Genomic DNA, 14,737 nt, shown 5'->3' on the forward strand with positions numbered 1-14,737 from the left:
CACGGCTCCAGGAGATGTCGAAATGCAGGCCGTGTTTGCCTTGGGTTTGTTTTCTTTCCACAGAAAACAAAACAAACACACCGGCACATGCACACTGCCACACACTCAAAGACAAGGGCATGTCATCACACAACGCCCGAAGTCCCAGCGCGGCACGCATGGGTCCCAGTCAATGCTTACTGGGTGCTCAGAAGCACCTGGGGCCCTGGGTTTGAGGTCTGGCTCCCTGCGGACTCCCCGGTGTCATCACTGGTAGGATGCTTCTGGCTGAGCTACAGACAACGGGAGCCAGGGACCCACACTCCCTGGGCGCCTCCCGGTACAAGCAGTGCGTTTTGTCTTGTGTTCAGTGGGTTGTCTTATCCACAGGATACTCCCGGGAGAGCTGGGGCTCAGAGACAGGGAAAACCACCCAGTGTCATGCAGCTGGGTAGCAGGGGTGGCCTGGCCACAGTGCTGAAGGGGACAGGAGGGCCCTGAGTCAGACACCCGCTCTGAGACCTCAGATCTGCCCAGGGAGAGCCACAGCCCCACCCAGGCTACTGGAGGACTCGGTGAGCTGGCAGAGGGCCTGCTACGGAGCAGGGGTCCTTTGTTCTCCTCTCACCCTGGCAGAGGTGGGTCCCCTTTCCACCCCACTGCTGGGCACACCTTCATTCGGGCCGACTCTGGCCCTGCCTGCCATTCCACACACTGAGGGCAGGCACCCCATGGGGAATTCTCTAGATGCCATTCAGCAGGAAAGGGCTTGGTTCTGGGATTTGCTCGGCACCCCAAATAAGACGAGAGGTCTGGCCTTGGTGGTCTCTGCTCCTGCCTGTCCCTCGCCCTCACATCCATGGTCGCTGACCCCAAGGACTGGCATTGTATTTTCTCTGCTCTGTCTCAGAGGCTGCAGTCAGGAGGCGAGGGCTAGCCCACAATCACATGCTTTGACTTCCACACTATTCAAAAGTCCAGTTCACTCACTGCCAAAACTTAAAACATGGACAATTTCATGTAACAACTGGGATTTCCGGTTTTTCCAATGCTGCCCCTCCCTCCCTCTGCAGGCAACCTTATTCATAGACAGCAACAGCTGGCTGGAGCTGAGGACAGAGGGCCCCTCGATGGGACTCCCTGCCCCCCGCCTCCTCCCCTTCACCATGGGTCCCGCAGGAGCTCTAGGGACCATCTGAAAGCCCAGAGCTGCTCAACTTCGGTTGCACAACAGACTGAGCTGGGGCTTCCCAAGCTCAGGACACCCCGGACCACTTCCTCAGCCTCCCTGGGCTGGGGCCAAGGCATGACATTCTTAAAGCCCCCCAGGTGACTCAGGTGGGCAGCAAGGTTGAGAACAAGAGCCAGTGCTGGGCTTTGCAGGCGGTGGCTGCTGACGGTCTTGCTTTGCTGTGGCTCCTCATGGCCCTCAGCAGGACCCCCCCCACCTCCTTGACAGCCCAGCCCAGGCTTCGGTCAGAAGAGGGGCCCCTGTGCCGTCTCCCCTGGACCTCTCTGCCCACTGTGTGATGCTGCGTGTCTGGGGCCCAAATCCTGATCTTGGCTGCGTGTGCCAAGCGGGAGCAGCCGAGGGCTGCCGTCTCCGAGGAAAATTCACTCCTATATATGGTCACCCGGGAGTCCCCCCACTGAGTGAACGCGTGACCTCATCTGCTGACAATCTCTCCCAGTCTGGGGCCAACTTGGGGAGGACCGTTGCCCTGGAGAGTGTCCAATTGGGGGCAGAGAGGCTGGGAGAAGACAAATCTGTGGAATAGAGGCAGGGCAATGACGAGATGACCCAGACCCAGGAGGGCCGAGGGTAGCCCCAAGTCTCTCCTACGCCTGCCCCATCTCCTGCCCCTGAGAGTCCAGCCTCCCCACACGCTTGTGCGAACAAGGAAACCCGTGAGACTCTTTTGCTTTTAAAAGTCCTTTTAATACAGCATGAAGGGGCTATGTTTCTATAGGCAAGTCATATATAGATACTCCAGGAATAAGGCACACAACGGAATGCCATCCCAAGGGCTGCACGTCGGAGACGTTGGAGCCTTCTCCACGCGCCCTCCGAGCTGGGCCCACGGGTTCTGTTTGTCTTTTTAGCTGGACTCACACATATGGACAGACACAGACACAGACAGGGTCACCGCACGGGGGTGGAGGAGGTCGGACAGCGAGGCTGGCAACAGAGAAGGATGAGCCTGTTGCCACAGCCCCCAGGGGGCTGCTCGGCCACCTCAATGAAGGCTGGACCACCCCCATTTCAGGGTTAGTCGTTGGACTGGGCTACAATGTAGTGAGGTTGGATTAAGTATTCATTTAGGGCAGATTCAAGTCTATTAGATGCTGGAGGGCTGGCATAAGGGCTCCGGTTGACATTTCCAAGTTCAAGGAGCGTGGGCCGGAGGAGGCGTGGCTCAGATGGCAAAGCTCCCGAGTGGTGGGGCCAGGCTTTGCCCCACTTCTTCTTCCCTCCGGGGCCCCACTGATCGAGAGCCCTCCCACCAAGCCAAGGGGCTGCTGGACCACAGAGGGGCTAGTGAAAATAAGCCGCTTCTTCCCCTTGCCCACTCCCTGCCCCCCTACAAAATTAATAAAACCGTAATAAGATAATAAGAAGAAGGTGCAAGAGAATGGATTACAATGCTGTTTGTTATCCTCTGCGGAAGAGGCACAAAGGGGTCACTATTCCCTTTTCCACTATGTATCTAATGATAGCTTCCCTTTAAAAAGGCAATACTTTCCAAAATACACATATGTATAAATACAGGACAAGAACATATTAATAAGTCTAAACACTTGAATCATATGCTGGCTACTTAATACTGATGTTTTCATCCAGGGAAAACAACACAGAATAACAACAATATGGCTTAAAGAATTGCAAAGGTTTTTTTTTTCCTCATCAGAATTATGTACCAACTTCATATAATATTCTACGTAGACAATATTTCCTTCTGAATGTAGTTCAGTTGCATATTTTTACAGACCAAAGCATAGTAAAAAACAAACAAAAACCAACCAAAAACCCAGTAACGGGAAACAGAAAAGTTCTCACCATAAATATTTTCTTGCAGCTCAAGCAGAAGGTTTGCAAAATACTTCCAGAAATCTCTGATATTCTCCTGCCCTCCTGAAAGTTCTGAAGTTTTGAAAATGCCTCTCTTTTTGTTTGTTTTAATCTCAAAAATCAAACAATTATATTTTTCTTTTCTTTTTTCTTTTTCTTTTTTTTAAAAAAAGGCCCTCAAATATATACAGACAAAAAATCACTGTGAAGATTTTTTCGGGAAAAGCTACCAAATTCAGTGTTGTGAGAAAAACTGGTAACCATGCAGAAATTTTAACATCTATGAATTTTTTTTTCCAAAATACACACATAGTATTTTTTTAAAAAAGGAATTCTGTGTCAAGTATAACTCAAAATAAATACAAATTCACAAGTAGAACTATTGAATACTTCATATGGGGTAAACACCATTATCTTCCAACTAGATCGCTAGATCTACCAACTGCAAGCGATTGTCCCTTTTGAACGTACTGAAACCACACTCGTTCCTGTCCCCTGGGCTGCTGGCCCTCTGAGCACTTAGTTCTCACAGCACCAAGCCTGCATGGCAGTGGCTTTGCTGACCACGGAGAGTTCCCCAGTTCAGCCAGAGCCGAGTCAAGGGAAATGTGGAAGTGGGGCCTCAATGCGGGAACCCCAGCCTCCAAGGTGGCTGGTTCTGCACAGGTGGCAGGGCAGTGGCTACCTACTGAACAGCTCACTGGCAAGGTCACCTGGGGTGATAGCCCCTCTCCCCTCAGCCCATGCAGGGAAGCCCTGGCCTCCAGAGGTCTGGAGCCTGGGTTCTTTTTAGGGTGTGGATTCCCCCACCTTTGCAGCACAACTGGCAGCCCCAGGCAAGGTCCCCCTGTGGGGTGGGTCCCTGGAAGAGTTGGCACAGGCACACCGCCCACCACTGCCCACATTCTCTTTAGCAGTGTGGTAGGATGACCGTAAGTGGCAGCTTCTCCTTGGGGACAGAAGCCTGGGCTGGGGCCAAGCCCAGCTCACCTCAACACCTTGGAGAAGGTAGGGAACAGCGTGCTTGGGAAGTCCTCAGTGGCAGTCCCCAGTGGTGGCTAGGGTGTTCTCAGCCTGCTGCCTGGCCTGGAGCAAATATACCTTTGTAAGTGCTCAGAGGGTACGGCCCCTCGAATCCACCCAGCAGCTCCCTGGCTGCAAATACACTCACTCCATCTTTTCAACTCACTCCCTGGACCCCTGGCTAACACTTCACTGTAACTCCTCAGTTGTACAAAGCATTTTCATTTAAAAACAAAAGGCAACTGGACACCAGGTGGGCATCCTTGAGCCGTGGTAAACACTGAATTTCAGGCCCATTTCGTGGTCTGATTTTTTTTTTTTTCCCACAGAGGCATAATGTAGGGGCAAAATCAAGAGACCCAGTTCTGACAGCCGGGAGAAAGGCAGGGGCCGTGACCCCGGAATCGGGATTTCTCATCGGGCAGAGAGGAGCGCACCATCCCAACACCAGCTGGGACAGTGGGCTCCCTGACCAGGGACGTGCCACGAGGCCTCTCTGCTCCCTTGGGAGGTAGGAAATTATTGTCCCCATTTTAGAAAGAGGGGTTCTGTGGCTTATGTCAGGGTTCCCCATTTTGGGGGGCTAGGAGGCCGAGGTGAGGAGGAGGCGGCTCCTCCATGTTTGCAGGGGTAGGGGATGAAAAGCAGGGCTGAGGCTGCCGGATCCAGCAGGGGAGGACTCAGCATCCCTCAGCCTGACTTCCTAAGACACCAAGTGAAGGGTCTTGGTGCAGGGTACCTGGCACCTGAGCAGTTTCTCCCACCATTCTGGGTGAAACTCCCCAAATAAGTCTCTCTGTTCCAGGACACGGCACCAGCCAGCCTGAATCCCAGAACAAGAGAGCTGAGATGGGCCCAATGCTCTCTAGTGTTAGGCTCTCACTTAACTAATGGGGAAACTGAGGCCCAGAGATGCGAAGTTCTTGCCCAAGGTGACACAGTGTGTCGCAGCAGGGCAAGGACTTGAGCCAAGTTCTCCAGAATGCCAGGCCTGTGTCCTTTCTGCTAGAGTGGCTTCCATGCTGGGCCCAAATGCCTTGATGTGGACCCCTGGCATGGGTGGGAGGCAGAGGGTAAGGGAAGGGAGTGGGCTGACAAAACCTAAGGCAGTCTGGTGGGGGTCATGGTGGGGGACTGCCCCACATTACCCAGGAGACATCTGTCCAGCATTCTGTGCCTCCCCTGCACCTAACCCCTCCTAGCAGGGTCCATAGAGTGGGGGGGGGGCACTGAGGTGCAATGCCAGTGATGTCAGAGGGGGTCAGGATTTGGGGCTTAAGGTGGGCAAGGGACAGAGAGCCCCACTCCCCAGCAGATGCTGGAACACATGTCCCCTTGCCATGATTGCTGACTCAGGAAAGAAACAGGGATTTCTGAGAGTGGCTTTCCATACAGGGCGGACTGGAGGTTCTGGGTGGGAGCAGGTGGCCTGGCTGGTCTGGGGGGGGTTGGGATTCACAGTAAATTTAGTGCACTTGTGGCCAATACAAGGCTGCTCACCCCAAAGGGGCTCTCAGAGGAGAGCCTGTGGGGACCCCCAGGACTCTGTGGGCTCCTGGACATGGGCTGTTGCTTGCTTTTGTCTGCTCCACAGAGACCCCAGGCCCACCTGCAAAGAGCCCCAGACTCCCTGCTTCCCCTGGCCGGGGGATGCAGCTATGTCAGTAACACTGTTTGTCAGCACACACAAGATAAGGACACTAAGAGCCGCCGGCCCAGCCCCGCAGGCCTGCGAGGGCACCCCATGCACAGGGCGACACGCGGCCCCTCAGGGCAGCACAGGGAAGCAGGGTCTCCTCAGGCTGGCAGGGGTCAGGGGTGGCTCTGGGCGTGGGTGGGCAGCCGGTCACTGCACGCGACGGCAGTAGTAACCCAGGACCTTGCACTTCTCGCAGAGGTGCTGCGGGTGCTCCTTGCTCTGGTCAGACACGTCCAGGCCGTCGGGCTTCTCCAGGGGTCTCTGCAGAGAGAAGGAGGAAGGGGCCCGGGGGAGTAAGGGGAGAGAAAGACAGAGACACAGAGAGACACACGGGGAGAGAGACACAGAGACAGACAGGTGAGACAGTATAGAGGAAGGGGCCCAGAGAGGCAGAGATGCACATATGCACAGAGACAGAGACTGATGGACACAGAGAGGGAGAGACACACACCCGATGGGGGACGGGGAGGGGACGCCTGTGGTCCCAGGTCATTTTGGCCATGGTGCTGGAGCCCTCCTGCCGAGCCTGCATGCAGGTGCCTGAATCCTGGGACTCACAGGTGTGGCCCTGGGCTGGGCCAGGTCTGTGGAGGGGTCTTGGACCCGCCATCCTGGGTATCTGCTCTGCCCTGAGTTCTCCCTGAGGAACCGGGAACTGAGGCTCATGAAAGTCCAGGTTAGAGGCAGGACATTGGTGCGGCCTGTCCAGATGAGGAGACTTAGGTCCACAGCAGTGGAGGCCCGGACCGACATCTGACCCGGACTGACATCTCCTGACCCAGCATCTGGCGCCTCTTCGCTGGCCACTCGCCACTCCCACCCCTGCTCGTGTGGCCTCGGGACTCAAGGGAAGCTTAACCCAGACACAGTCACGTGCTTCGGGCTTGTGGCAAGTGAGCAGCCAGCTCTGTGACGTCTTCAGCCGGGGTGTCGACTGAGCCCCACACCTCAGAGCCGGCCCAGTGCCCTATTGGTTGAGGCTACATGAATGAAACCTGTTTTCTAACAGGGAACCTGAGGCCCAGAGAAGGGAGGTGACTTGCCAGGCCTATCATGCCACCCACTCACTGGGTGATCGCAGGGAGCCTCTGTTTCCACTTCTTTGAAGTGAACCATTCCCAGGGCCTCATTTGCAGGGGACTGGGAGGATCCAGAGAGACGCCCGGGAGTGTGTGAACTGGACAGCGGAAGGCACAGACGAGCACATTTCTCTTAGATAGTGAGCTTCCCCGCTCCCTCTTTTCCTCCCTTCCTGACTCTCCAAAGCTGGCAAAGACTTGACTCCCTGGAGAATTTATGGAGGCCATGAGGAGCTCCTGAGCGGACGCTTTCTTGGCCAGCTCATGGAGATGCTTCCTTCTCTCCAGCCGGAGCCCCTGCCTGCCAAAGGGTCCCCTTCATGGACATGGGGGGCTCCAGGAAGCTGGTCAGGGCCACCTGAAGGCCACATGCCCAGGAGAGGGGGCAGGAGAACGCGGGATGCAGACCATGGCCCGGGATGGTCAGGGGAGGGCAGCAGAGGGTACGCTGTGTCCCCCTGCCAGGCTGAATGGCTAAAAAGTAGTATACTGGCTTCCCCACCCAATCCACAGTCCGGACCCCAGGAGGACGCTCAGAGCGGTCTGGAATAGAAGAGTCAGAAGGTTCTAGAAGCAGATGGGGAGACTGTGGTGGGAGGGTTCTGATCCAGGAACCACCCTCCTGCCTCTGGCCCCAGAGTCATAAAAACCATCCCTGTGCTCCCAGGCTTAAAGTCCAAAGCCAAGGCCTGGAGGGAAAGACAGGCATGTTAGCCGCATTGCAAGGGGGTTTCAGATGACCGGCTTCCTTGTCCAGCCTTCGTCCTGGCCAGAAAAGAGAAGAGTTTGACTTCCTGTCAGACCTGGGCTCGAATGCCAGCTCTCCTACCTAAGAGCTGTGTGACCTTGGGCAGGCCACCTGCCCTCTCTGGCCTCCATGCTCCCATCCGGAACAGGGTTGCTGATAACAGCTTTCTCATGGGCTTGTTCTCAGCAGACAATTCAATGGAGATAATGAATACAAAGAGCTGGGCTGGCAGAAGCTGTCTGTGGTCTGTCTTATTGATGGGAGGGGGCACCAGCTGGTGGAGGGCGATCAAAACTGAGCAAGGTCCCAAGGTGAAAGGACCTAGGAAGGGAACACTCCCTGCTCTCCTCAACGTCCCATGGAGACCTCCAACAGCCTCCTCCATCTGGGACTTGGGTGCCCCCAGGGCTGGAGAACTGTCTGCTGGCAGAGCCCACCGCTCAGTGTACTGCCTGCACTGTAAGAAGTCTCGCCACCTTGAGCTAGAATCTGGGTCCCTGTCACCTCATCCTGGAGATCGTGGTCACACAGACTCTCTGCTCAGCGACCAAAGGACGGTCTGATCAGTATAGTAGTGAACTGTCCCCTCCAGAACACCAAATCCAAGTTGGTTTGCAGCCCCCATGCCCTCGACTAGCCAAGGCCCGCCTCCTAGACCCAGTCTTCCAGGGCCAGAAAGGCCAGGCTCAGCAGCCCCCATGCAGCCCTCATTCCCCAAGGCTTACACATTATGTGGCAGAGCACTGCCACCTACGTCAGGCCACCTAACATCCCCACCTCTCTGTGAGTGGCACAGGGAGGAAACAGGCCCAGATGTATGGGAAAGGGAGTTCCACAGATAAGGCCACGGAGGCTCCAAGATGTTAGGGACATCCCTGGGGCCTGCAGCGAGGAGGTGGTAGGTGTGTGGCCTTCCAGACACACGTGCTGTTTCCAAGCCCCACGCTGCAGGGACTCGCTGCTGCCTACTGCCTGCAGCTGGCCCCACAGGCTGCACTGTCCGGGGGCTCAGGGCCAGCTTACAGCCAGTGTCCACCGCAGACTGCAGCACGCCCTCCCAGCCTGTCTGGGTCTCTGGCTTTCTGTCCCCAGGGCAGCACCCTCCTGTGCTTGGTGGAGGGACAGGCACAGCACCCTCCCCTGGGAATTCACTGGCGCCTGCTCAGCTGCACCCATCTTGACTGGCATCTGCCTTCTGAGTCTTTATCCCTGGGGCTGACTGAGGGCAGAGCCCCTATGGGGCCTGAAAGGATCATGGCCAGCCTGTTTTGAAAACTGTCCTAGAAAACCCTCTGTCTGGTGTCTTCTGCAATGTCTCCATATGACATGGTGTCACCAAAGTCAGATAGACAGAGCTTTGCATGCCAGCTCTGCCACCTGTCAGCCAAGGGCTATTGGGCAGGATCTTTCTCCACAATCTCAACTTGCCCTTTTGAGACCTGGGTGGAAGGTTAATAACATTCGCTGTCTTTTTCCTAGGTTGTGTGTGTGTGTGTGTGTGTGTGTGTGTGTGTGTGTGTGTGTGATTGAGAAGTAAATAATATGACTATCTTATTTTTATTATTTATTTAGAGACAGAGTCTCATTCTGTTGCCCAGGCTGGAGTACAGTGGCACTATCTCAACTCATTGCAGCCTCTGTCTCCCAGGTTCAAGTGATTCTCTTGCCTCAGCCTCCCGAGTAGCTGGGATTGCAGGTGTACACCACCACACCCAGCTAATTTTTGTATTTTTAGTAGAGACGGGGTTTCGCTGTGTTGGTCAAGCTGGTCTTAAACTCCTGACCTCAAGTGATCCACTCGCCTTGGCCTCCCAAAGCGCTGGGATTACAGGCATGAGCCACTGCGCCCTGCTGACTGTCTTATTTTAGAGGCAGGGCTGCTGTCACACAGGCTGGGGTGCAGTGAATCCTCCCACCTCAGCCTTCCAAGTAGCTCGGAACACAGGCATGCATCACCACACCTGGCTGATTGTTTAAAAAAAAATTTCTTTTTATAGAGACGAGGTCTCACTATATTGCCCAGGCTGGTCTTGAACTCCTGGGCTCAAGGGATCCTCTCACCTCGGCCTCCCAAACTGGTGGGACTACAGGTGTAAGCCACTGCACTCAGCTGAGATGACTGCCATAAAGTATTTTATAACCACGAAAAGCTCTGCAAGACTTAGTGATTGCTGTGTGACCTTTAACAAATCACTTAACCTCCCTGGGACTCAATTTTCTCCTCCACTAAATGGGGGCCAAGTCTGTAGCCTAACTCTACATGATAGAGTTGGTGCGAACAGTAAGTTATCCGATGCCACGGGATTAAGACAGTGCCTGGCACATAGTGAGCACTCAAAATGTTGGCCAGTATTGGTATCATGTGTTATATAGGGTTATGGGCAGCATGAGGGCAGGGGTAACAGCGAAGTCCTGGGTGAAGTGCTCTCAAAACATCCTTGCCAGTGCCCTCCTGGGCTCATCTGGGCTGCGCCCCCTCCCTTGGCCATGACCCCATGGTGTGAATTCCCTGTGTGCCCTGGCCCAACTGCTCAGCCCCACTCAGCCTGCCGCTGGGCGAGGAGCTTGGGGAAGCTGTCAAGACACTCCCCTCTGTGGAGAGAAAACACTCTGCAGCTGGGGCTGACCATGGTGGAGAGCCTCCCCCACTCCCTGCAGCAAGGCAAGGCCCAGTGGTGTTTTCTCCTTGAGGGACCAGAGCTGGCAGGGGGAGCCGCAGCTGGAGCCTGACAGGAAACAGATGTGGCTGGGCAGGAGAGTGGGGAAGTGGAGGGTTCTTTGGAGCACAGTGCAGGTCAGGGAATGCAGGTCAAGGCTCCTCGGGGCAGGAGAAATAAACCACCCACTCTCCACCACCATGGGAAGCACCATGGGGAGCACCGCCTCTGGGCTCTTCAAAGGCTCCCGATGACTGGGGGACGGAGAGGCACCACCCACACACCCCCTCCCAGCTTGGAAGCACAGGAGAGGAGATGGAGTGCTGGGCGCTGGGAGACCTGGGTCCCCTTGACACAGCTGACTGGTCACCCTACTCAAGTACTTTCTTCCCTCAGGGCCTCAGTGTCCCCAGTGCACACAGTAGGTGCTCAACAGTAGCCTAAAGACTGGGAGAGGGGAAGGGCCCAGCCACGTGCTCTTGAAGGATCCTTTAGATTGGGGCCTGGGAGAGCCAATCCTGATGTGGAGATGGGGGATGGATGGTCAGGGAGGCTGTGCTGGGGCTGAGCTTGGCGGGATGGAGATGGTGAGGCAGGTGGGGCCGTTGCCAGCATGGGGCTGGTGACGGAAGCCAGGAATGGGCCTGGCACTGTGAAAGGGACATGGTGAGGAGCCCTGCCCAGCCAGATGCTGGGCAATATCGGGGCAGGGGCAAGGGGCTGGGGCCACCGCAGAGACTCGGTTCCTGTGGGGTTGGGTGCATGGGCTGGGCCCTGCCTCTCTGCTTAGGTCACAGAGTGGATGATAAGGACCCAGCCCCTGGGACTGTCAGCACAGACCCCAGCAATCCCCATACATTTGAGACCTTGCAGAAACTGGGCTGTCCTGACTCCTGCCCCCAGCCAGCTAGCCACCATTGCCTGCCTCCTCCCCTCCTCCCTCCCAGGCCACTCACCTGCCCTTCCAGCCTCCAAGCTCTCCTCCAGCCCTCCGGTCTACTGAACTTCTACCCCTTCAGAGCTCTGCCTCCACCTCTCCCGCTGGGCAGCCTTCCCCCAACGGCTCCTAGAGCCCCCTCCCCTCCTGCCTCCTCTGTCTGTCCGTCCTTTGTGATGACTCAGCACACACAGAAGGCCCACCCCACCCCTGGCTCCGCTGTCCCCCACTGCCTCATCGACAGTGATCTTTCCCTCCCACCACCCCTCAGCCACACCCTAGACTTGGGCTTCTTCAGAAATCACCCGTCTGCCCCCTCCTCCTCTCCTTCCATTCCACTGGCTCCCGGACTCCACCCAGTCCACAGCCCCACCCGGCCTCCCTCTCCACCGGGCCCCTCTGGCTTCTATTCCCTGCTGACACCCTAGGATGAAGCACGGTCATCACAGTTTTACAAATATGTCCACCCCCCATCTGCCCTCTGGAGTGCTTGCCCAGCCAACCTCTGCCCTGCAGACCCTCCGTACACCGGGCCTGGCCTGCACCCGCCCTTCGAGCTACGCTGGAGCAAGTCACCGAACTAGGCTGGCCCCTTCCACTGCATTAGGACCACGTCCCTCCCGGGGCTTGGGATGCGGCTGGGTGGTCCAGCCAGCTCTCCCTAGCAGGCTGCTTCCTTGCTCATCCTTCCTCAAGCCCACCCCAGCCCGCCTCACTTCTACCTGAGAACCTTGTCTCCCATTTACTGAGAAAACAAGCCTTGGATGTGACGTTCTTCTTTGCACCATCCAACCCATGAACCTTCCTAATTACCCCTTCTTCTCCCTCCCTCCTGTGCTGATGGGTGAAGCATCCCCTGTTTTATCCCTGTATCATCAGACTTTTGCTGTCTTCTTTTTGTTTTCTGAGATGGAGTCTCACTCTCTCACCCAGGCTAGAGTGCAGTGGCGTGGATCTCAGCTCACTGCAACCTTTGCCGACCAGGTTCAAGCGATTCTCCTGCGTCAGCCTCCCGAGTAGCTGGGATTACAGTCGCCTGCCACCGTGCCTGGCTAATTTTTGTAGTTATAGTAGAGGCCGGATTTTACCATCTCGGCCAGGCTGGTCTCGAACTCCTGACCTCATGATCCACCCGCTTCAGCCTCAAAGTGCTGGGATTACAGGCATGAGCCACCGCTCCCAGCCAACTTTTACTGTCTTCTAGAACATTTTCACCAGCCTGCACTTGGCTCCGGGCTTTCCCATCTCCACAACACCCAGCCCAAGGGCTCCCCCCGGCTGCAGCTACTGCTGTGATTCTCTCCTCAATCAGACTCCCATCAAGAGAGTGGACAATGAGGCATTCCCTCTGCAGCCAGATCCACGGCAGCCTTCCCTGGCACTGCTCCATGCACACTGCCCTGACCCCTGGCCAACTACAAATCAGCGCCTCCACTCTTGCCCTCATTCCTGGCTGGCCGGGCTTCTGTGTCTCTCAAACCTTGGTTGTGGTTCAAGTTCCCCAGGTAAAAGTGGTGCTTGTGTTCTGCTTTGCCAAAGTTTGAGGACCATCTCCTTATTGCTAAATTTCCAAGGCACTCCTCTGTGGCCTCTATACCTGACATTTGAGTACCAACCACCAGCCAAGCCTCCAACAACGCTCCCCGACCCCACCCCCAGCTTCCAGGACTCCACACTTCCTGGTTCTGCTTCTCCTTACTGGGTCTTCCTCCTCTATCTGACCACCAAACACTGGGATTCAGCAACACTGGGTCTAGGGAATCCCTTCTCTGCTCTGTCTACTTGCTTTCTGTGGGAACTCAAATCCACTCCCTACTGCCTTTAGGTTGAAGACACCCACTTACGTATGGGCCATCTTGACTTCTCGCATGAGCTTCAGAATTACACATCTACCTGCCTTCTTGACATCTCTAACTGGATTTTTGCAAACATCTCAAACGTGAGCTGTGTATCAGAGGACCTGCTTTCATCTCCAATACCTGTGTCCCATCCAGGTCGCCCAGCTGAGGAACGACCTCCCCCACCCACTCGGGTGCTCCAGCCTGGCTGGGGTGGGCCTGTTCTTCCACCACCAATCCAGTGATGCTTGGTGTCACATCCAGCTCCAGGGTTACCCACGGAGTTCAGTCCCCTCCCAGCTCGTATGGGGGCTTGGTTTTGGCTTTTCCACTGGTCTCCCCACTCAACCTCTGCACACAACCAGAGTAACTGACTTAAAATAAATCTGAAAGCCCTGCTGCTCTTGGGTCCCTCAGTGCCCCCAGGGCTCTGCAGCAGCCCCGTTTAGCCCGCATCCCAAGCCTCTCGCTGCCCTTCCCTGTGCCTTCACTGAAGTGTGGGCCTGGAGCACCCCAAGTCCTTACAGCCTTGGGGCATTTGCACCTGCTGTGCCCTCTTTTTTTTTTGAAACGGAGTTTCGCTCTTGTTACCCAGGCTGCAGTGCAATGGCGCGATCTCGGCTCACCGCAACCTCCGCCTCCTGGGTTCAGGCAATTCTCCTGCCTCAGCCTCCTGAGTAGCTGGGATTACAGGCAAGCGTGTGCCCTCTTTCCAAGATGGCCAGCCCCCAACTTGTGACAGGCCTATCTTCCCCGCCCCAAGGGAGGAGGAGCTGGCTCCGCCCCTCCCACAAGCCCGGGCCTGGTGCGCACAGCTTCCCTGTTGACACTGGCTGATGACCGGATGCATCAAGGAAGGAAATTCGAGTTTTCTGCTGTTTCCTGTTGTCCTTGCATCTCTGTCTCACAACAGCACGCCCCGTTCACTAGTTGTACAATTCCCTGGGGGTTCTCCGGTCTCAAGATTTTGGTGCAGTTTCCCCATTATCCTCCTTCCCTTCTCTCCCCCTCCCACATTTCAGATGAGACCGGGAAAGAAAGGGCCAATGTAGACAGATCTCCCTCGTAGGAGGGAGTAAACCGAGGCCCTACCGGTAAGGGAAAAGTCGCCCTCCGAGAAGGCCCCCGCCCGCCCGCCCGGCTCACCTGCTTGTGCGGGTACACGTTGATGTGGCACTTGATGCACTCCTGCCCCATGTTGGCCCAGGAGTTCCCGCTCATCCATTTTCTCTTGCACTTGGGACACTTGTACTCGCCGAAGCAGCGTTTTTTGCCCTGGTAGGGCGTCAGGCCCTCACCTTTGGGGCGTGCCTACAGGGCAGGAAGCAAACACAGGATTGGGGTGCAGAGGTCAACATGATGCCGCACAGGGTTCCCCTGGCCTCCACCTCTGTCCTCATGTCCTGTGTCCATGTGTGCAGGCACCTTTTGTCCCCAGTCTAGATAACACTAGGGTCGCACCCAGAGCACAGACAGGAGTCCCAAGGCTGGGAGACACATGGGGGACGGAAAACAGGGGAGGTGGTGGGTGGCACACGTCTCTTCTAGATTTAAGGAGTAAAGTACTCAATGGAGTCTGGAAATTACTTCCTTAGCTCACACGTCCTCAAGGGCAGCTGGTCTCATGGTCCTGCACGCAGGCCCTCCGGCCCACCTAGGAGTGTGCTTTAAAGGACATTGAAGAGGCAATCCAAGCATGGAAACTGG

At 55.9% G+C, this 14,737-nt stretch overlaps 1 protein-coding gene across 2 annotated transcripts in view; it reads right to left on the reverse strand.

Annotated features, from left to right (window-relative positions):
* Window positions 1-1,896: 1,896 nt before the first annotated feature.
* ZCCHC24 (zinc finger CCHC-type containing 24) overlaps window positions 1,897-14,737 on the reverse strand; it is a 63,595-nt gene continuing 50,754 nt past the window's right edge. The window contains exons 3-4 of one of the 2 annotated variants that reach the window (XM_032259213.1): window positions 14,177-14,341; window positions 1,897-6,032 (exon numbers count right to left, since the gene is read on the reverse strand). In XM_032259213.1, the coding sequence (XP_032115104.1) occupies window positions 5,919-6,032; window positions 14,177-14,341 (279 nt within the window). In that variant the 3' untranslated portion in view covers window positions 1,897-5,918. Of the gene's footprint in view, window positions 6,033-14,176; window positions 14,342-14,737 lie in introns of those variants that run through there. The other variant, XR_004263000.1, reaches the window with a different exon arrangement.

This window comes from Sapajus apella, unplaced genomic scaffold (assembly GCF_009761245.1).
Source record: "Sapajus apella isolate SASKATOON/1434 unplaced genomic scaffold, GSC_monkey_1.0 scaffold107, whole genome shotgun sequence".
Lineage (NCBI taxonomy): Eukaryota > Metazoa > Chordata > Mammalia > Primates > Cebidae > Sapajus > Sapajus apella.